The sequence below is a fragment of the Strix uralensis genome, chromosome 9 (assembly GCF_047716275.1).
Source record: "Strix uralensis isolate ZFMK-TIS-50842 chromosome 9, bStrUra1, whole genome shotgun sequence".
Classification (NCBI taxonomy): Eukaryota; Metazoa; Chordata; class Aves; order Strigiformes; family Strigidae; genus Strix; species Strix uralensis.
This window is the reverse complement of record NC_133980.1, coordinates 18,293,674-18,316,929: the sequence shown is the minus strand read 5'-3', so window position 1 is coordinate 18,316,929 and position 23,256 is coordinate 18,293,674. Positions and strand designations below refer to the sequence as shown.

General features: G+C 36.1%; 1 protein-coding gene across 11 annotated transcripts in view; it reads right to left on the bottom strand.

The window, feature by feature from the left end:
• Positions 1-1,678: 1,678 nt before the first annotated feature.
• TRIP12 (thyroid hormone receptor interactor 12) overlaps positions 1,679-23,256 on the bottom strand; it is an 81,649-nt gene continuing 60,071 nt past the window's right edge. For 6 of the 11 annotated variants that reach the window (XM_074877624.1, XM_074877629.1, XM_074877631.1 and 3 more), the window contains 22 exons: positions 23,063-23,163; positions 22,762-22,936; positions 22,210-22,351; positions 21,092-21,283; positions 20,238-20,389; positions 18,384-18,556; positions 17,881-17,954; positions 17,575-17,774; positions 16,704-16,831; positions 16,268-16,419; positions 15,672-15,814; positions 14,243-14,399; positions 12,955-13,053; positions 12,308-12,422; positions 11,867-12,021; positions 11,189-11,353; positions 9,835-9,999; positions 6,251-6,364; positions 4,928-5,059; positions 4,358-4,452; positions 4,077-4,180; positions 1,679-3,059 (listed from right to left, as the gene is read on the bottom strand). In XM_074877624.1, coding sequence (XP_074733725.1) covers positions 2,863-3,059; positions 4,077-4,180; positions 4,358-4,452; positions 4,928-5,059; positions 6,251-6,364; positions 9,835-9,999; positions 11,189-11,353; positions 11,867-12,021; positions 12,308-12,422; positions 12,955-13,053; positions 14,243-14,399; positions 15,672-15,814; positions 16,268-16,419; positions 16,704-16,831; positions 17,575-17,774; positions 17,881-17,954; positions 18,384-18,556; positions 20,238-20,389; positions 21,092-21,283; positions 22,210-22,351; positions 22,762-22,936; positions 23,063-23,163 — 3,130 coding nt within the window. In that variant the 3' untranslated portion in view covers positions 1,679-2,862. The remainder of the gene's footprint in view (positions 3,060-4,076; positions 4,181-4,357; positions 4,453-4,927; positions 5,060-6,250; positions 6,365-9,834; positions 10,000-11,188; positions 11,354-11,866; positions 12,022-12,307; positions 12,423-12,954; positions 13,054-14,242; positions 14,400-15,671; positions 15,815-16,267; positions 16,420-16,703; positions 16,832-17,574; positions 17,775-17,880; positions 17,955-18,383; positions 18,557-20,237; positions 20,390-21,091; positions 21,284-22,209; positions 22,352-22,761; positions 22,937-23,062; positions 23,164-23,256) is intronic. The other 5 variants (XM_074877632.1, XM_074877634.1, XM_074877633.1 and 2 more) reach the window with 3 other exon arrangements.

Genomic DNA, 23,256 nt, shown 5'->3' with positions numbered 1-23,256 from the left:
CAGAATATGAAGTAAAGAAGCACTACAACTTACTAATTCATGTCAGATGTGACACTACTTAAGTGTTCCATACACAAAAGGTTTCCGTATAAAGCAAATATCAAAAAAAACCAACCAACCAACCACTGCACAAGTTCAGTAGCAGCTATCAGTGCTCAGATGGCACTTTTTCCCATGAATGACTTTTTGCTGCTCTTGTTAATTTAGAAGGACGTGAAACTCATCCAAAAGAGTAACTGATGGCTGGTGTTCTCTAGAACCAGTTGAACTTACCATGTTAAGGCCTCTATTTTCAAAAATAAGACTTCTTTTTGTACCTTTTATTATACCTTAAAGGTATACAAGGAAGTTCAGTACTAAAACATCTTCTGAGGGCTACGTAGTCCTCAACAGGCATCTACACACACCTATGATTGACTTTAGTGAGTTTTTCCCTTAATCCAAAATTCCTGAAAAGGAAGAATCCCCAATATCTTGCCCCACCCCTCCAGTTGTTCTCAACTACTCTTAGGTACTACATTTCCATTTGTAGGAAAGTATTGCAGTCATGCAAACTGTGATGCTTTGATTTATTCTTATCATTTACTACCTTTACCTTTTAAGCCAGATTGCTCTTCTAATACACTAAAAGCTGCCCTAGGTAGGAAAAAAGTGTCACCCAAGAGGGTTTCAAGCCAACTACATCCTTAGTCTGTGCTGAAAACGACAGCCAGCACAACAAAAATCAATCACCACAGGTACTTTTTTCCCACTGAAACAGTTACACAATGGCTACATATCAAATTTGAAAGCTCCTCAAAATTTCAAAGTCAATGAAAGCCAGATTCTAGAGGGAGACAACATGGTAAAAAAATATCAATACACATGATATTTTAATACAAAATATTAGCTTTTTTCTTTTTTTTTTTTACACAAGTCAGTTTTTTTAAAATATAGAACCTTAAAAAAATGAACAAATTGCTATCCACACACTATAAACACTTTTTTGTGCTCAGTTTGATCAAGTTATCAGAACAATTTAAACACCAGTCCATAGTTTAAACACTGCCTTGAAGTTTTATGAAAACTATGCCGCACTGTGCACTACCATTATTATATGTACAGTGTGAAGCGCCTTCTTTCAGTTTTAATACGGTAGTAGAAACTGTTCAGTTATCAGGTTCTTTGTGCAAGGATTTCACATTCTACTCATGCTCATGACAGATTTGCATTACATTTCAGTGGCACTGGTATGAGCAACCACATGTAATTCTGTGAATGTTCACTGGAAGAATGTCCATTACATATTCTGGAAGTACAAGTTCTTCAGCTAGATAAAAGAAAACTTGTTAGTTTAGGGGAAATACTAGCCTGATTAGCCAGAATTTAACAATTACTAAGCACTGAAATGAATTTTGATTTCTCAAAGTTGAATAAAAGTAATTAACTATCACATTTCCATAGAGATGAACTATATAGCAGGTACATCTCAGGAATATTTGTAATTGCCCGTTTTTTGAACCCATAGAAAGGAAAAAATTTCCCTCTAAGTTGGAGGTCTTAAAAGGTCTTGTTTTAGTAGTAAATCATCCACAAGTTGCAGGCTGTTAGCCAAGTAGATTTAGGATGATTTACTTGCATTACAGTAATTTACACAATTGAACTTTATGCATACAGTACAAAACTATAAACAAAAAGGTGAAGCAAACTTTTTTATTTATATTCAGGTAAAAACATTAACCTGATGAAGTAAATTATTGCAGATTTGAGAAATCAGCACATAAAACAGTTGGACAGAGCATTGCTTACAGGTGCTTTATCTGTGTCAAAAGACAAAGGCTGAACTGTTTGTTCCAAGCTAGCACTGGGGGAGAAAAAAAAAAGATAAAAGAAAAAGCTACAAAAGTAACCAGGAACTTAGATCAAGAACAAGAAAACTGTTTACTCAAACAGGGAATGAAACAACTAATTTATCTTTTAAAAAACTTTACATCAATTCGAAATGCTCTGGCCTTACCACAATACACACTGGCCAGCCCAAGCTGTTGGACTTCAACTACATGAAAGAAGTAATTCTTCCTCGCCTCTAATAAGAGGCTTTTGCTGCCTGCATCCTGTGTAAACAGCTCTAGAGCGTTGACTGGTAAAGACTGTCGCCATTATATCCTACCACTACAGTAAAACTATGCTATAAGGAAGGTTCTACCTAGTTACAAAGGCTGAATTATATTGACAATATATATTTGATTTCAGTAAAATTTAAATTATCTTAATCAGAGAAAGAGGCATGGAGCAGTTAAATGCCCATGCTAACCAAAACATAACAATTGTTGAATGTTGCACACAAAAAGAACCAAGTGAATTGCACATCAGACAATACATGAGGATGGGTAAAATTAGAGGCAGGTGAGGGTACACAGAACTAGTCTACTAAACTAGATTCGTCAAATACATGGTGTATTTTAATTTCTGTACTTATGTACAAAAGTTGTCTTTGGAGGAAAAACTTCAGACTTAGCTAGATGGATACACACAGCCCAGTATTAAACTGCACAGCGACATTTATTGTTCCAGCCTGGAAAAACATCCCTTTTTAAATTTCACACAGCAAAGCAAGTTAAAAACTTCACTCATCAAATAAATGATAATTTAAACAAGAACTTGCTAAAGAAACCTTGTCACAACAACTTTTAGGGCCTGATCACTTTAAGTCCATAGGGGCCTTTAATGAATATCAACCAAGTGTCTTTGTTTATAATCTGCAAGCCGTTTTTCTACAACAAGAAGGCGTAACACGTTTCCTTGACTCAGGTGATATATTTAGAAAAGAATCATGAGTTTCTCTTTTGCTGTAACAGGCAGACATCGCATTTTTCATTGTGATCAGGAAAGATGGAATGACTGCTGCCCTTCTCTCGCAGCTATCAAGAGTTTTTCACGCATTATCTCAATAGTTGAATAGTCCGGCAATTTGAGATAGTTCACACAAGTCATTACTGAGGGTAAGAAATCATCTGGATTCTCTGTAGACTCAAATGTCTTGCGTACAATTGTCAACGGAGGATTCAAACTTCGAAAGCCTATTAATGAGAATAAAGACATTCAGAATAAGGTTGTTCCTGAAAACCCACAGTTAACACTGCAGACATCTAACAGTGACAGAAGCATGCATTCGTAACTGACTACTTAATCTCCTTTTTTAAAAGTTTAGAATACGGCTTTATAAGGCCATATAGCAAGCTAAAAAATACCTAAAATCATGTCTGCAGATTAGTTTCCCAAGATGAATTAAAAAAAAAAAATAAGCTAGATGCATCTACTTTTAATTCTGTGTTCCATGTGTGTAAAAAAACTATTCCAATCACATTTTCGAAGATACTCAGAAATTATCTATGACTGTGGTACCTTATTTTTTTTACTTCAGCTAAGGTTTTTATACTCCTAACCCTCACATGTGTCTGCACCACCTCTCCCCAAAAGAGCTCTAAACTATTTTTTTTTAAATCAATTCTTTCCGCCAAACCCCAAAGACCGTAAGTAATGGAATAGATGCATAAATTCTGTTTTTACTTGCAAAAGTTCAGCTGAGAATATGGTAAAATGTGTATTCGATAATGGTCCCTAGCAAAGACCGCAAATTTGTCAGTTTTCCTCACTGCTTCTCATCTAAATTCTGAAATTCAAAAGGGGGAGAAATTAAATTTTATCGCTATGCTAGTATTGTTTCCTTTCAAAAAAGAGGTTATTGTTTCCAGGTAGCAATGTTGTCATAACTTAATGCACCTCTAGCCGAGTAATAGAGTATTAAGGGTTTTGAGTTTTCTTTAAATTTTGAACTATTTTTTGCCCTCTGACAGGTTATCTGGTAACACAAATTAAACCTGAAGAGAGTCAATTATGTGTCATATTAACAGAAAGTTTATGAGAATTCTACCTGAAGTGTACCCAGCCATTTCTGAAACTAGAAATGTCAAACAAGCATGAACCTCTAAAATACAGTTAGCTCATTTTTTCCTATACTGAAATAATCCACTTATTCTGAAATGCATTAATAATACTGATGTCATATATAGGAATTTGTAATAAACAAAACCTACCTCCTACAGGCAGTCTGGGGCTACCCGTCACAAACTGGAGAAACAGTCTTTGCTGCTCACTATCAAAGCTACTGAGAATTTCAAAGAGATACTTCACTGCTCGACTACGGACGGAAAAAAAAGAATTATTTTGTTTATAGTTAAAATAATTGCATCAGATTTGTATTCAGTGCAGTATATTTTCTAGTAAATTTCATATAATTACTTTACCTTGAATAAAAGTGTATCAAGATTAAAGACATCTTCTGGTGCTAATATTTATTTTAACAAGACCGCATTACCTGTCATGCGTATAACCGTGATCTGGCCTACAACATTCCATTAAAGTCTTTGCATCCCAAGTGTCCGTTTTACTGCCGCACAAGAGCTGCTCCAACTATAAAATTAAAAAACACGGAAGTAAGGTTCCCTCTTTAGAACTTGAGACAGAATGAGTACTCTCTATTCTGACTACTACTACAGCATTCCACTTTCTGGAATGGCTTGCTGCAAAACCACCTCAGTCACCCCAAGCAATCCTCCCGAATTATTTGAATGCAATAGCTTCATGCCAGTGACAGCCTCATTTGCTGAATCTGCCTTTGCATACAACCCACTACCACATGAGATATGAACGTATCTCTTAGAACAGAGACAGTTCTAATAAGCAATTTACACTGGAGAACGAGAAGTGCCTTAATGTTTTGGAAATCTCACAATTTTTAAAGAAATCTAAGGGAATGGGAAGAATAGTGTTTGCACTTGCTTTTTGGAACTCTTAAGCTCTTCTTTGAAAGAAAAAGAAAATCAATCACTGGAGACGGATCTGTCAGACAGCAGTTTTGTATTTCAATTATTTTGTTTGTTCTTACTATGCAGTTAGGCAAACAGACATGACAGGCTACAGTCAAAACATTAAAGGCTTCTCCAGATGTCCTAGGATACACGAGGAGTTGTAAAGCCCCAGTCTCAGTAAAACAAGATGTCTGACACACCTCACTGTTCTGTTCATGAACAAGAAAAAGTTACAAGCTCTTTGTAATCGTTTATGAATGGTTTGTAAAAAGGTTCAAATGGCTGGATAGCTATCAGCAACAGAACATGAGATCACACACATATATTCCATTCAAGGAAGAGATAACACTACTCCTATGGCTTAATTTTGATCAACCATATTAGTAGATTAACAATCTGTATTTCAACATTTCCAAGCAGAAGCAAGCATCAAACCACTCCAAACAATGACAAGACAGAAGAACAGCATCACACATACCACAAAGCGGAGAAGTTTGGGTAAAGCACTGGAGAAACTAGAGTAATCTGGCATTTTTACTAGCCTTAAATTTGTTGCAGAAAAAAAGGTGCTGGTACTCTGAAAGTAGTACCAATGGAGAGACATGAAGAATCACTATAAGCAGTTACAGATCTCAGCTTTAAGAGACTCTTACATCGTAAAGCACCAAGAACGAGTAATGCAAAGGTTTAGCTAACACAGTGCTTCAGAGCATGCTTAACATTTCTTCATTAAGTCAAAGGTTTAAGTTTATGAAGGTAAACAAACCCTCTGGAGTACAGTCTTCAAATAAACTCCTTAAAGGCAGAGTAATAAAACATTCTCTCTTCTAATCCAGACACCCATAATTGTGTCTCAATTCAGTCCACTCAAGAGTTTAAGAGTTTTACAAGGAAACTGAATATGGTGGGTGGTGAGAACAAGGCAAGACCAACCATTGTTATTCTTTATCCCCTTCATCTGAATCTCCTCTTACTGTCTAAAGCTTTGTTAAAGAGCTGACAAATTTTTTTTTTAATAGAACATACAGGTAGCATCCACATCTATATCTACAGCTATTAAGAGGTACTGCAATACAAGGAATTAATTGAAGTACCCATACCAGTATAGAGAGCCTGCATATATAAATTTAAGCACTTCTCAGAAAAGCTGGATACACTCAGTTTTAAAGAAAATGGAGCTGTTCATAATAAAAGCATCAAATAAATGACCACTGAACATAGAAATCTTTCACATTTAAGTATACAATTTAAAGGACATTAAGTTTTACTAACATGCATCAGAAATGTAATGTCATCAGACTGTCACAAATGCACTGCATGCAGTGCACACCTAGGTTCAGACTGTCTGTACTATATAGCTATAAGGTTACAAAAGCATCAGTAAAAACACGTTTACCAACCTCCTCAGGATAGAAGTACTGAAGATGACTGAGGGGGAAGACCGATTCAAATCCATCTCTGAATGAGTCAAACTGTCTGGCAACACCTTCATTTAGTGCCCAGAAAATAACCAACTGCAGGGAAGAGAAAAAAATTTTAAAAAAATAAGAAGGAAAAGTGAAAGTCATTTGAACAAAGGAAGTGTCAAATGATCACTACTGTACAAAAGACTACAGCTGCAGAAAAAAACCTCTACAGAAGCCTAGCCATATGCTCACTGTAGTTGTGGCAGAGTTTGAACTTTGATTCACGGAGCTTCTCTACAGCATTACCTCATTCTGCCTTAATTCATAAACTCATAACACTGCATGTGTGCAAGCGCAGTGTTGCTGCAATGCAACAGACACAGAATTTGTTGGGTTTCTCTTTATAACATTCTCATATGCTCTGTCATTGCAAATTAGCAAAAGTCATTTGGAGTTCAAACAACCCCATATTTAGAATACCCTAAGCATGCAAGTCATGCAGAATGTCTTTATTTTTTATAAAACAAGGTTAATAGATCAAATTCAGATTTGCTGGATAAACTGAACCTATGTAACGAAATATTTTAAAACAAACCTAAGTATTTATTAGATATTTTTAGAAGCCTAGCTTAGATGTTCTCTCTGTACGCTCACATCCATTTAGATTTCAGCAACTGAAACAGAAATCCTTAGAGCATCATTGGCCGTATTATATTAGTTTCCCCAATGGAAACGTATGGATCCTTTTCTAACATACAGCAAAAAGACTAAAGTTACTTTTTTAAACTATATTAAGGAGCTTAACACTATAAGAATACATGGAAAAAAAAGAAATAATATCATGTTACTGGGATTTGGTTCAGAACTGCAAGGCAAAAGACAGTAGTCTAGGCTTTTGGTGGGGGGTGTGGGGGCAGGGGTGTTTTTTTTGGTTTTATATCTGCAGTTACCCCTCGGGACTAAATTCACCTTCCAAAGTGGACAGCACATACTGAAACAATAAGCACTAGGGGGAAGGAAGGGGACATGACACAAACAAGACCAAAATTCTTTTAAATCTCCTACAGCCAGTATTTCTCCAATAAATTAAGAAATAAATTATATACAGCAGATTGCATGCCAAGTTCAGATTCCTTTGTCAGTTAGTGCTACTGATGATTACACTTGCCTTGGATACCTTCAACTCCAGCAGGAAGTGAAGGCTGCTTGTAAGAGATGTGCTGTCAACACACAGCTACTAGTTTTTAAATGTGTTAAAAGCTCTGACCTCAAATGCCAAGAAAAGCATCTGACTATGATTAAAAACCTCACTGATACTGCTGGACTCCTGAAACAAGTATTTAATCCTGTCCCAATAATTGAAGAGTTACTTGTTCCAGAAAGCACTCAGATATGAAAGCCTATTAGGATGTGTTGATAAGCTTTCCTACACAAGAGTCAAGCATTGAGTTTCAGGTAAGATGCACATCCCTACTTTCAGACACCAGGTTGTAACTGTATGACCAGGAGTGTGTGGCAAAATTAAGCTGCACTGTATTCTTGTGGATTCAAAGAGAAGATCAAATGGCTAGGCAAAAAACTGCACTCCAGAAACTTTTTGTCCACAAATCCTGAACAACTTGGCCTCTTTATAGTACAGCAGAGAAGGAAAGAAGGGAAAAAAAAAAAGAGAGAATAAAGTCTTTCACTACACTGGTAGCTGAAATAGTTCCACTTTCTGATAAAGGCAGCCCCTATGGGAACTGTCCTTCAGGGAGAAAAGGGAGGTGGAGGGTGGAATGACGTAACTGCAGGAGAGGTTAACAGTAGGATATTCTAGCTTTATAAACTACTTTTAATGGTAACCACACACAAGATTTTAATGAAAATGACATTTTCAAGAGCAGGGCAGCTGACCCACAGGGAGCTGTTACAGGCTAGCTGATAAATTAAATATACTGTTTCTAAATTACAAGTCATCATACTTGTGATACAGAGGACACTAATTTTCTCTCTGAAATCTTTTCTATTTCCTTGACATCAGGTACATAATGCTAATTACTGGGATCTAATTGAAGTCTCCTCTATAACGCAGGAATATAAAGACAAGCACAGGTATCCTTTACAGAAAATAGACCCAAAAGTTGTTCAGAATGAAACAGAGAGCAACCTTTCTGTGGTGATCTGCTTTCCCTTTACAGTGCCAGAGGCCTGCAACAGGACAACTACAGAACATCCAAGATGTCTGCAAGCCTTTCTCAGCATATCAGATACCTGATACAAGTTACCTAGAAGACTGCAAACTGTACAAAAATTAGACCTGAAAGCAATCTTTCTCAGCTTTCCTCAGTAAACAGAGACTGCAAATGTTGTTTCTAACAAACTATGGTTGTTGGCATTGCCCATCTGTAAGTCTGCAAACAGCTTTATATCGAAATATGTTTAATTTTATAAGTGATTCCTGACTAGCAGAATTTGCTTTCAACAAATAAAGATATGAGAACTGGTATGTGCATAACAATTTGAATCTTGAAGATGAACAGCAACTGCTCAATATTCAGTTGTAAAGATTATGGAACAACTTCACAAAGTTCTCAGTTGATACCCAGGAGCTTGTATGTCCCTTACTGAATCACTTCTACCAAATCAGATATGTTTATCAGAGTTTGAAAATCTTAACAGTCCTCAGTGAAACTGGCAGCAGACTAACCTGTCAGAAAATGCATTATTTAGGAATTGCTCTTTCATGATGCAATCAATCGTTCTTACCTCCCATCCAACTCATGACTTCACGTGACAATATTGCATTCTTTCCTGCCTTTCCTCATCTCTTTTCCAGGCTGTTTTAACCCATTCCCTTTAACACATTCTTATGCAGAAACAGTTTCCTACCTTTGTTCAGAAGTATCACCCTTGTGTTTTTCTAGGGTTTATGTCTCTTCTGACATAAGAATAAATCAATATGCAAGTGTACTGTCAATTTATTATGGCACTGTTTTGTTACCTGTTCCTCACCTTTTTTTTTTAAATGGTTTGGTGTTGGTTGGTTCTGTGATTTTTTTGTGGTTTGGGGTTTCTTCTTTGCCTGGGTTTTGGTTTTTTTAAAGAAACACTACTGCTCTAGTTTTGACTCGCAACTGACCTGATGTTTTCTTAAGTTCGACTCCAAAAAATGTCACTATTAGAGCAGTTTAAAACTCACTGAAGTGTGAGTAGCAGGTGCTAAGTCACTACTGCAAACTAATTCATTAGCATACTCTGCCATGGGAACTTGTTAAAAGATTCTAAAAGTTCACAGCTCAAATTACACCACTTACTACAACATACTTTATCCAAAAAAACTATACTTCTTGAGACATCATTATGTATAAACCAGACTTTTTTGTACTACAAAAACTTTCAAGTCAGGTGCACTGACTAGGATTCAAAACAGTTTTTCTGTAGCAATAAACTAGTACAGAATAGAAGCAATCTGTAGGAAAATTACTGCTGTGACCAGTTCATGAGAATGAACTGAAAAATATATGGAAGCATAACTACTTGGGAGCAAGGTGAGGAAAAATAAAGGAAATTTTAGTCCTAGCTTTGCTTTTACGTACTCTGAGATACTCCTCTAGATTGTGGATGGTGACTGGTGTATCTTTTCCCCCTTTTTTCAGTTCTATATTAGGAAATCCAGGAAGTGTGAAGTCCAGGCCTAGATCTTCCACTGAGCAGCCATTCATAGTCAGAGCCTCCAATGCATACTGTAGACTTTCTTTGGTCTAAAAAATTGGAAGTGAAAACCAGCAAGAACAATTATTTCACATTAACATCCAAAAGTTATGACTTCTAAAAGCAGTTAACTAAAAGTTTCTGTAAGAATATTACTATTAATACTGTTACAGTACTCTTTGCTTTCCTTCTATATTTTCCATAGATAACAGTTTCTGGTTTGTCTTGGTCTGCTATCTTAATGGATAAACTTGAAAGATCATAACAGTATACTTTTCTGTAGCAGTTTTAGAATTACTTTACCTTCTTGCATTACTATTTATTTAGAAGACACTACTGCAAAAGGAGGAGAAGGGTAATATACTAAGGCTCTTAAGCTATGTTTTCTCCTTAGAATAATTAATGACATTCATATTCAGCATGCATACTGACATTTTTCAGCTTTCATCCACCAGATTTCAGGTTTTCTAAATGCTTGTTGGGAAATTACAAGTGGTGATCAAGGAGAGAGAGACAGTGAGGTGAAGAGAAACAAAATCCCACAAGCTTGCAATAACTTCACTACTAACAAAGTAGATGTATTAAGAGTATAAATTAGGTTATTACCACCTACTGTCTATTAACATTGGACGCTAGAAAGAGCATGCATGCCAAAGACCTTTTATCACTACTCACAGCAGTGAACAGTATTATTTTCATCTAAGAGTGGATAACCTTGAAAAATTAAGACTAATTTCCATATGAAGACAGTTTACACCAGTTCTGCATACAGCTCTTCAGTGGGGAAGGAAAAAATCCACAAAAGGCACTTCTAAAAGCCTTGAAAATTTGACTAACTAACCAATAAAAAAAAACCCAAGCCTTTTGAATGTTCAAAAATCAAGGATAGACTTCTTTTTTTCCCCCTGCTGTTAAAGTTGGTTAGTCTTTTCAAAGTGAACCAAAAAGAAAAGTTACCTTAGGCAAACATGTGGCAGTTTTAGCCATTTCTAGCCTATGTTTAATCACACGTAAGAATCCCATAATAAATTTCTAATGTTAGAGTCTACATTACAAAGACCATGTTATAACTACTAGCTACTGATTTAGTAACAGTAAAACTACTCCTTTTATTACAATGAAGTCATTATTAGTATTACTATGAGTATTATGCACCATCATACACTCTTAATTACAGCTACTTCATAAAATCCAAACGTGTGAAAATGTGTTCTTCCATTCTTAGGGTTACTTTCCCACCTGTGTTTTGTCCTGTTCAAGTCTTTTCTTTTGTCTTACAATATCTTCAAGGTGATATATCGATTTGGCTACTACTGGATCAATACTGAACAAGTCATGTGATGTCAAGGAAGTTTCCTGTCGTAGCATCCATTTATAAAAAGGAAGTCCAAGAGGAAGGTCCACCTGGAAATTAAAACTTAGTTTAGTATTGAACTGCCTTCCAAAACTGTATCTTTTGCTATTTTCTCTCTTGTATTCTAGACCTAGAATACTATTTACTAACTCATAGTTCTGGCACACACCAAAACACTATGTCTGAATGGTTTTACCTGAGAAATTTAGTCAAGAACTCACAACCGACTGATCTAATGTATATGCACTAGGCAACCAGCAAGCTAGCAGCTGGTATAATAATGAGCCCAAAATGATCTTGAAAGAAGATTGGAGAGAGACTGCAACCCATGGCTGGCAAAGCTTTTCCTTTTTTCACTGTGGTCTCAATAGCCACTGTAAAGATCTTCAACATACACTACCCTTTCTCCCCTCAGAAGTTCACCTGCATCCCTTCTCGCCACCCCACTTGAACTGCAAGAGCTGAAAATAATTCCATGCAACTCAATGATATTTTTTCCCCAACAATCAGAACTAGAATTTCCATTTAACCCCTCAGAATCACATTTTCCATTTTATTCTCACCAGTCTAAAATCCATGATTGCCTTGGCCATTAGTTTTCCCAGAAAGCGGAACTTCATTTTAACTTTTGCAATGTGAGCTGGCTTGGCTGTTCTACCAAAAGGAAGTGCAAAAAGGCCTTGAAGGTTATGGATGTACTTTGTACCTTCCTGGCTTCCTGTTAAGGACAAAAGAAAAGTTTTTAAAGAAGAAGTGAGTTCAATACATACACTGCTAGTTTCATCCCAGAAGCAAGTTTGAAAGTGATTAACAGATAACCATAACCTAAAGCTTCTTATAAAATTAAAAAAGCCAAACCACAAAGATAATCACACACTACCATGAGGCATATTATCTGATCACAAACTGAGGTGCTTTTTCAAAGCCGTTCACATAATTAAAGTCAATTTAGAATCAATTCAACATTAGATCAATATTGATAGTTCAGGTAATAAAACATTTACCTTTTGGATTGGCTAAAGTCACTTCTTCTCCCCTCCAAAGGCCTAAGTCTGCTCTCTGTAGTTCCTGAGATACAAGTGCATAGAACTCTAGCGTGGGGCCTAGGCCTGTGCCAACCTTCAGGGAGAGGGAGGGTGTGGGGAGAGGAGGGGGAATAAGATAAATGAATGAGTCAATTAGGTCAGTTTGAATATCAAAATCTTTATTTATTCTGAGAAATATGGTATATTGTTGGCTATAAAGAGGACTGCATTGCAAAAAGCATGTAGAGAACCTAACTACGCCGATGTTTACAATAAGACTGAGACAGCTTGGAAAGAACACATATCAGAGGGCATAATAATGGAATAAAAGTATTAGCCACCTAATCTTTGTATTATAGAGGAAACGCACACAGCTGTTTGCTTTAGAGTTAGAAAAAAATTGTGCTCTGCAGAATAAGACCAATTATGAAATTCAGTAGATCAGAAAGAGTTTCTCCTAGCAACTAAGTCACAACCAAGTGGATTAGGGATAGTTAATAGATAAAATTTTGTGGCACCAGCAATGGGAAGGACCAAGAGACTAAGTCATTCAAGGAAAATTGTAGCTTTTTTGTATTAATCTTCAGTAAAAAGGGGTTAAATTAGACTGCATTGATATTACTTACTTCATTCTCATACTGGATTTCCAACATGGCTCTTGAACTGCCTAGATCCTGCATCACAGATTCTGCCTGTTTCAACAGCTCATCTCTGTTCACAGTGCGCTACACATTAGAGAAGTTTTAAGTAGTGAAATTATGTCTGTAAGTCCCAGCTCCCAAGGCAGTTACAACAGGATAAAAATTAGTTATGAAAGTTTTTCCACCCCACGCTAATAGTTCCACAGTTCAACAATTTGTAAGCTTATAGTTTGATAAAATAATTCTTGTTTCTACATAAAAACTGACTACAATTAAAGAGTTTGATATAAAACGAAAAAACAATGCCTTACATTTGTATCAGTGTAACTAATAGGTACTACTCCTGCCAAGCATCTGGCAGTAGGACTATAGCAGAGAAATGTTGTCATGTGATGTTACGTACCTCAAACTAATATGTGGAGAAGCAAACACAAAATAAAGATGCCAAAATCCAGCAGCCTAAAGGAATAATCTTATACCCTGCCCTTACAGATTCTCTAGCAGAGAAAGCAGCAGGTTTCAAAAACAGAAAAAAAAACCCCACAACCCAAAACTAAACAAATGCCCAACAACCAAAAAAACCCCAACAAACCACACACCAGCACTGGGATTTCTACATATCAGAAGCTACATTCTAGTTGAAGTAGATTCTTATGTCTCGTGTCTTTTTTTCTCCAGAGATATTCAAGACCATACAGATCTACAATATACAGCAGACCTTAAACTAAGGTAACATCTCTCCAGACTCAAGGCAAACACCCAAGACCCCTTCAATTGAAAACAGTCACAGCTTAGTTTTATTATGTTGTGACAAGAGATTTAATACTCTCCCAGAATACAAGAACATTTTTGTTTATTCAAGTAACACTTAAGGATCTAAATCTTATTGCTTGAATTCTTCTGAAATTCTCCATAAAGCAAAATAGATGTTTACAAGACAATATATGGAAATATCACTAGTGTAACCTAAACCTTAAAGTTTATTCTTGGAGTATAGTTTTAGAAGTTATGTGAAGACTCCAAAATTAAGCAGGATGTAAGAAAGCAGTGTAGCATACTCTAGCCCCTGCTGCCACCTCGTGGCAGACACCTAGAAGACGTTGTGCTTCCTACTCAGGGGCTTTTAAATGAATAAAAACAAACCTGCCCTTCATCGGTATACTACCAAAATCTGAAGTTTTACAAATAAATCTTGCTCACAATGATATTCTTATAGACAGTATAAAAAAAATAAACAGATCATTCATTCCATTTTTAAACGAGATATACCTACTTTTTTCCTGTCCAGTCGCGGTGCCACTCTGCTATCCTGAGAATCTGATTGATTGATTTCTGGATTCGTATCCAGCAGTCTTTGCATGGCTCGATCACGATCAAAAGCAGTTACATAAAACAGCATTTGACGGGTATCAAATGGAAAGAAGAATGGGCTGTAAAGAGCATTGGATTAGTTAGGTGGGTTCCAATTAGCATCTATGACTATAGTTTAGTTTAAAACACAATAAAAGTGTAGTATGCCTGAAATTAATGCTTTGCTAAACACTGTGGTGAAAACAGCCCCCAAAGGAAGCCTTTCAAAACACACTTTAGTTTTAGTTACAATGTTTATGAGCAAGAGTCTAGAGATAGAACTTAATAGAAGGACTCTCAAAAAATTCCAGAAACTTCTAACTCTTCCAGAAGAATAACGCAAAATACCTTAGCTATGCAAAGTTCATACCAGAAAATAAATATTCTTTTACTTGTTCACACCTGGTTTACAGTTAGCAAATCTAATTTAGATGAAAGATTTTAAGAAGGTGACTCAACCTCCCATATTGGGCAGGGGGGGAACCCACCTACAGCAACACCAGCATTCTACCTTCCACCATTTTCCAAAAAGATTTTAAATAATCTGTGAAAGACTACCAGAGAAACTTACTTATCAATTCTACTATTCTCAAAGACATGTGTAAGTTAACAATGTAGTCCTCCACTGATATTTAATTGAAAAGGCAGTTTTACAGAACAAACACTGCTACAGATGTTTGTATAATAATATATACTCACATTCACAATATTTTGGATTGTTCATGAAGAAATTTAGAGATCTTATTTTAAAAATGAACAAATTCTAGATTATGTATTTCCAGGCAATTGTCACCAATGTGGCTTCCATTAACATGCTTGAAAAATCCAAGAAAGTCAACTTTTATTTCTCATTCTTTCAAGTGGAAGAGTTTTACAGCTTATACTCTGTATCAAGATACTACATAGTATGATGAATATAGTGTTATAAGCTTATAATATTTTATCAGTAATTCTACAAATATTTTCCTTTGTACCATACTGAATATGCTAAGATAAATGTAGTGGTATGAGAAAAATGCCATTAAGCAGTTTAACAGGAGAAAAAACAACCTGAATAGTTGCATACTATTATTTCAGCGAGAAAACTTCAAGTTACTCAGAAACTCCTGTAAGAAGTGATCCAAACTTTGCAGCTACTCTATCCCTCCGTATTTGATTTAAGCTATGCAATATAGGTGGAACCATTCACCCAAGTGTCACTATGTAACTTAGCAAGACTTCTATGACTATATTCTACTCTCCCTCAGCACTTCCAAAAGCCTTGTAACATATGATATGCACCTGGGCTGCCCGCCCAGTCAAGAGGCCTAGTGAACTCAGATTAGAAACACTATACAGTAAGTCATTCATACCATGTTTTTCCAAGTTCTGTCAGCCAAGTTGGTATGTTTCCTGTCATAATTACCAAAGGATCCTGAAGCTGCCTGTTTGCTTTTGCTGTCAGTTTACTGTTGATAAACTCTGAGGTTGGAATTATCTCCTTGCAGATTGCATTCTGTGTTAAATAAAAACAATGTACTTCTAGTTAAAGTAGTGCTGGAAAAAATACTAAGCCTCTGTTAAGAGGTTTCTTTATGCTTCTAATTTGCTTATCATCACAAGAAAAAAAAAAAAACAACTTTCACTGGCACTTTGGTCATACAGAGTCTAAGCCATGAAAGAAAGACTGAGTAGATATTTCCTATTCATTTTCTTTCAGGAATAATTTTGCTCTTCGAACTTAAAGGAAAAAGCATGGAAAATGCGTTTAACACACTATAGAGGAAATATGATTGACTGTAAGAACTTAAAAGCCTTCATCTTAACAGAAGTTAGGAGAAATAAATAGGGCAAGATGATATTCACATTATTCTGTCTTGGTGGGGGGAGGTGGCCAGGGGAAGAAGGTGTTTCAGGACAGAGGTGTCTGTATCAAGTATGAAAGTGGTTTGAAGAGTGCTCTACTCACATCATACAAATAATACCAGTAACGACTGATAGCATGTAAAACTCTCAAAAGAAGAATAACATCTAACGAGGGATCTTCAAATGTTATGTTTTCAGGTGGAGTAGATATGAGGTAAACTTCTAGAGGATTTAATACTGAAGGGCAGACACCATCTAGAAGGAAAAAAGAATATGTTATCAAAACAAATCAATTAGAAGTCTTCCCAAGATTTAATTATTAGGAGCCTAGGTAGTCATGGCATTCACTTAACTACAACAGTTTAGTTAGACAATTCACTAAGTATCTTATTTTTAGTTTTAATACACAGTAATATATGCTTACTTTTTTTATACTATGCTTGCTTTAAAAGAAACACTATGATGCCTCTCAACCCTCTTCCTTCCCATCCTTTCAGAAATTTCACAAATCTAGCATATTAGCAAGGCAATGCACTCACCATGCCACAATTCATCATGCTTTTTAGAATTTCTAGGGGAGGTTTTTGTGGGAGCAGTTTGTGCTCTTCCTCTTTTACCACCAACACAGTCCTTATTACCATCTTCATCCTCTCGCACGGGTTTGTACCTAAAAAGTAATTAAAAGTTGAAAACATGTTTGTGAAATACTAATTTACATGGAAACAAAAGCAGTTGTAAAAGTGTTGGTTCTTTGATTACCAGAATTTTACTTGAATGACAGTTAAAAGCAGAAAGACAAGAACAATGCATTTGGATATGATCCAGCCTTTGAAGCTAGGCCCTCAGAAGCAAAGTATGTCATGGGGGAGAAAAATGGGGACCCTCTGGCTCCATGAACTGGAAGAGAAGCAGAAGGTATAGACAAAAAAAACAGAAGTGGCTTTTGGTTTGGGTTTTTCTGCTTTTGAATAACACATTTAAATATTAAAAAAGAGAAAGACATTGTGTAATGTTAAAATGTTTGGCACTGCTCCTTGCAAAGTATGGCCAGCAAGTACATATACCTGCACAGCAATCACCTGTGAAAACCAGTATGAAGTTGACCATTATTTGTAGACTGCAGACACATTCTCTATTGTTTGTGGTTAGTTACCTAACACTATGATTTCCCTCCATCTAGCAGGCGTCATTTAAGACTCCCCATTTCTTGTTCATCAGTTTCTCTAATGAGCTAGAAAATGAGTAGCTAACGATGAATTCTTACTAAAATTTAAGTATCTCAAGCACATCAAGAAATTCAAAGTTTCACAGTTTTGGGAGAGAGGGTAAACAACTATATTCCAATTTCCTTTATGTATATAGATCTAGGAAACTGGAGAAGTTGTCCCCTGATTTCTCTAGCCAACTTACCAAATGGTATGCGTTTTTGTCCAAATCCCAGCTCTTCCTAATGGGTTGCTTTCATCATCTGTAGACTCCCTCTCCTCCTCAGCTTGCAAACTGTACTGCCTAACTGCTTGATACACAGTCATATTGTATGGCAGCAAGTGATCTCCAATGTAAAATTGCAGTCTATGTCTCACATTCCCTGAATTTAAGAATTGAGCAGCCTGAACAAAACAAAAAACCCACACAAGTTAGAAAACTTGTTGCTAGCTTTTCTTTAAGCCCCTCTCCACACTGTTTCCTCCCCTTACCCCCAGAGCAAAAGCTTACCAAAGATTCATCTATTTCTTCATCAGACCCATCATCATCACTATCCTCATCGTCTTCTCTAACTCTTCCATAGCCTGAGACAAGAGAGGAAAAAAACATCATTTGTTTATACACAAAACGTAGCAGTGCTTTTGTACTTTGACTTAAAAAAACTCCACTGTTTAAAACAGTTCCAAAATACGTTAAAAAAGGTTCAAACATGTTAGAACAAATTTCAGTATCAACATCTCAAATTAAAATGTCAAGTTACAGCCAATATGACAGTCAACTAGATTATACTTCTGTCAGTATTTAGACTGAACCATTTACAAAAGGAGAAAGTTTGTCCCAGAAAAGGGAAAATTCTCTGCAGTCTTAGTCTCCTCCCCTGTGAGCAAGATACATTTATAGGTATCTCCCATTTGCCTTCAGTATAATCCTCACAGGTTTTTACAGACTCTACACTATTGACAGTAGTGACTATCCCAAGAAGCAAAACACATATGACTGTATAATATATATACCTCTAACTACAAGGTATCGTTCAATGGCTTGTACCAAAGCCAGAGGATCAATCTTCACAGGTCCACCTTTCCACTGCTTCACATTAGCACAGTCTGGATGTCTTTGCAGTTGGCATTTTAATTGATGTGTATTGAAGAATTTTAAAGCTTGGGATCCTCTGTTAAGAGAAAAACTCAAAATAATTTGTGAAAAAAGTTGCTACACAAAGAATCTAATAACCATCACTGCATTAAAAAAAGCATTAAAGTGTGCTTATACATGCATTTACAAATTCACTTGTTCAGAGTATTATTTCTCAGCCTACTTCTCTAAAATAAGCTATTAAGACTTGGATAAACAGCATAAAAATTTTATTCTACAAGAACACCAGAAACCAAGTTGGACAAAATCCGATTTCAAATGGAAGCTACATGGATTAGGTCCATTCTGAGGTCTGATTACAACATGGCCTATACTGACCATCTTTGAGGTCTGAAGTTGTTCAGTGGTCAGCTGATGCCACATGAGGTTTACCTGCAGTGCAACAAGGATCAGAATCGGGGAGGGGGGGGGGGTGGGGTGTGTGTAATGCAAGTACCCATTCATATGTTTTTTAATAAGGACCTAAAGAGATGACCTGAAAGCACCTCTGTTCTTTCTTGCCAAGTATAGATTATGTACATGTTCTATCTCACCAAACTATTTTTATACACAAACCTCTTGGGCTACTTCTATTTCCAGGTGCTAGTGAAAGACTACCAAATCTTAACGCCTCAAAGTCCTCATTGACATTATCTACAGTAAGACTAGCAGTCAAACAATACTACAGCAGTCTGACTTCCCATATTTAATTTTCTATCAAAAAGAAGAGCAGACTTTTGCTTCTATGAGTAGCAGCTTTATAAATTCGGTAGCTATCCCACTTTTTAAAGAAACAGTGCATATTAGGAAGCATTATACTCTGTGCAAAGAGCACATACTCTTTGCAAAAGCCAGTATTAAGATGATTAATTTCTTCAAGTATTAGAAATCTATTGCATTCATTCCCATGGATTTTAACAGTTTCATAAAAAACAAGTACTGAATTTTAATGTTAGATTAATGCTATAGTGTGAATGCTATAGTTTTGAAAATGAATTTTTGAATGTTCCTCCCCTCCTAATTTCCACACAGTCACAAGAACGTCTATAACTGAATTGAGCTTTTGACCAGCACCACAAAACGATTTCAAAATTTACATTCCAGCCGAAATAGACTAACTGTTATGTATTAACTGAAAAAGTATTGATTTATTCAAGAAAAGTACACAAAAGAAATTGTAGATATAGGTCTTCAATTAGTTACTTAGAATGCAAGTAACAAGTTGTATTCCAAACTTAATCTACCTTAAGACACAGGGCAGGTCTACAGTTATTTTAAAGTATGTTGACAGCCAACAGTTATCACTCAATCCATTACCATCCTAGAGAACAGAACTTATCTCAATAACAAAGTTTAGCCCTGTAATACAAACTCTCAGCAGTTTAATTACATCTCTAAAAAAGTATCAGTGTCTCAGCAATAAATAGCTTGTTTCTTTTCAGTGTTTGTTACATGGGGACAAGGAAAAAATTTGAATTTTTAAAGCTTAAATTTAGACATTGCATTTAAAATTACACATCCACCCTCAATCTAAGTGAGAGAGGTTTCAAGACGATAAGCATACATTTGGTTAAATACTCAATCTTCCACTGAATAAAAAAGCCAACTGTGTAATTGCTTTTGTCTTTAATAGGGTCAGAAGTTTCCATTACCTCTTGAAACTTTTAGCATGGAAACAAGTTTTGGAAAACAAAAGCTTCCAACAAAACTGTTACCTGAGCATTAATCCTTACCTGCTCCCTGTTCCATTTCCACTAGGGAAGTCATGCACTTTGACAGGAAACTGTTCCATCTGACTGAGGCAATTGTTCATTTTATGGACTAATGCCAACAAAGGTGCATTTTCTAATGGCTCTAATCTTCCAAGGGGTTCTTCACCAGGAAGCTGAAATATATTCCAGGCTTTTAGTTACATGCTTGAATTAATCCATTGTAAGCAATTTACACCACAAATTGTTTAAAAAAAAGAAAGAAGAAAATTAAGAGTCACTGCTCTCAGTTAAAATAGGAGAAGTATCTATGACTAGATGACACATAACAACTTTATGAAAGACTTGTTTCAAAGGACTTTTCGCTCCTGGTTTTAACTGACTAGCCCTACAGATTTTAAGCATTCACCCCTAACCACAAGCAAAAAGCTTCATGGAAGCTGTAGCTATCTACTTTCCTCTCTTCACTTAAAATTTCTTCCTTTAAAAACAGGATAATATAGTTTCTTGCAGTATTGAGGACTAAAAGAGAGCAAGTGATAAGATTACTCTCCAAACTCTTTCCATATCAACTTCTTAAAACTCAGGAACAACTTTCAAGTTATTCAAGACTCAGACAATTGGCCATTCAGGATTTTTTTCCACTGTTGTGTGGAATTTTCTGCAATTACATGGTATTCTAAAAAGTGTATGACCTGCAAAGACATAGAACCATGTGACAATTGTAGTGTTATGCAGCTTAGGCATTAAAAAAAAAATATTCCTTCCATACTCCATCTTTAAGCCAAGGTCATTCCTGGGCCACTCAGATGGTCAGGTAAGTACAATTTGAGAGAAAGACAACTAAGAACAACAAAACAATAAACATGAAAACTTACCGGAGAAGAAAAAAATACATGAAGAAATCTTTTCAATCTGATATCCCTGCTTACAGCATCTTTCTCACTTTTTGATGTCAAATAAAGCAGCAGTTGTTTAACAAACCCACTATGCTGGATTTCAAATGAGGAGACGTCAGACTCCGAGACAATGCTACGGATTTCTACAAGGCACTCTGTTCCACCATCCACCTGAAAAATATGAAGGTAATATTTTACTACCCAGGTATTAACAAGTACTGTTTTTTCTCCTACTGCATGGAACAGCTCTAAAGGGAGCAAAAAGCAGGGGAAGTCTGGAGTGTATAGTAACTCAATACAAACAATGACAGGGCAAATAATCTGAGGATAAGCAATTTCTCTAGTCAAGAGTAGACATTATAGGCAACATCTACATTTTTCCCATTGTAAGAGAAATGCAAGGTCCCATTTCTGTCTCATGTAATAAGAAGATGAGCTCCAAAGTTTTTATAAAAAAACACCACACTAAAAATCCTCAGATTGGTATATATTTTACATGACATCTGTGTGGGAGAGAGGAGGAGGCAAAGTTTCGTATTTTAAGGATTGCTTAGATCAAAGCACAGAACATAACTCAGCTGTTTAACTACTTTAGAACTTACAGGTTTAGACCATCTATCAAGAATCACAACTGTCTGAGAAGCAAGGCTCAAGTTCTTGAGATGCTATAGATTCAACCCAATCTGTATTTCTTCTATCCTTTCAACAGAATGCTACTTCCACCACTTTCCCACCCCCAAAGTTCTTATTACAATCTATGTTCTTCTTTAGGTATAAAGTCAATCCCTAACATTTAACTGCAGAATTTTAAACTTTGAAATAAAATGCTATGTAAGTGTCACATTGCTAGGAATCAAGAATACCCGTGTTAATACTAGTGATTTATCTTAAGTTATGTGCCAGAGCCTATATACTAATTCTAAAAAAAATTCCAAGCAAACCATTGCAAATGAAGAAACACCGTATCATCATTTACGATAACAAAAACTATGCTTAAAATATTTGCCATGCAGTCTAAGATGGTCTAGCTTCCTCCTAAATACTTCTACTGCCTCTACACCTACTCCCACACTCCAAGGAAGATTGCCATTTCTAACCTGGAGGTTGAGTTGTTCAGTTGCAGTGCAAAGTCTCTGTAATACGTTTAGTGCAGGATTGCTTCCATCCATGTTTTCGGAACTAAAATAACGTTCTACAAATTTATGGGCTTGCTCCTTAATCCAGCCCTTAATTTTTTCTCTGTAAAGAAGCACACAAAAGGCATTTCGGCCACACTTAGCATTTTCATACTCCAACACTGCAAGTAAAGGCACAGCCAGAGTATCATTTTCCCGATGTTTAACAGCAGTCACAGACAAAAACTCTTCCCTCTTACTCAAACACAGTAAAGGTCTATTCTCTACAGATTACTTCTTGTACCATTTTCCCCAGTTCTCCAACTGTTCCCCAGCATGCTACTTAATAGTTTAAAGAGGTTTTTTTCCTCTACCTTAATTTCTTGATTCTTCTTCCAGAGTTATTTTAACAGTGGTTAAGCTCAAACTTCTTTGATAGGTGCTGCTTAATCACCTGATGGCTTATCATAAGAGAGTAGCTGCACCTCAAAGTCTACACCATACTACAAGTATTTTGATGTTTTGTGTGTGTACCTGTTATTGGAAATGGTATCCTTGGAAGCAGCCCTTGCAAGACCACTTACTCCTGCTGTTCGTGCTGGTTCAATATTATTACTGTTGGACTGTGTGCTTAATCTTCCCCATGTTTTAGGATTTAAACTTGCCAAGAAAGAAGATTTAGGAGATTGAGTAGTAGTAGGGCTTTTAGCTGGAGGAAGCAAAGACAAAATTAAGAGAATCAACACATTTATTACAGCTAGCACTTTTGACATCTTATAAGCTTACTCTTAAATTTAAAAGGAAATAAGAGTATCACATTTTAATAACGATTTACCTTGATTGTCTACTTTGTCATCATCTCTTGGAGGAGAGTATTTTGGTCTCCTTGGCCCTCGTTTTGGCAGTCTTTTCCTCTTTAGAACATCACTCAGTCGTCTGTACAAAATTAAAAATAAAGTAACATGTTTCCATCCACCATATTCATATGCATACCCATCCCTCAGTTTAAGATGCATCTGCCAGCTATTT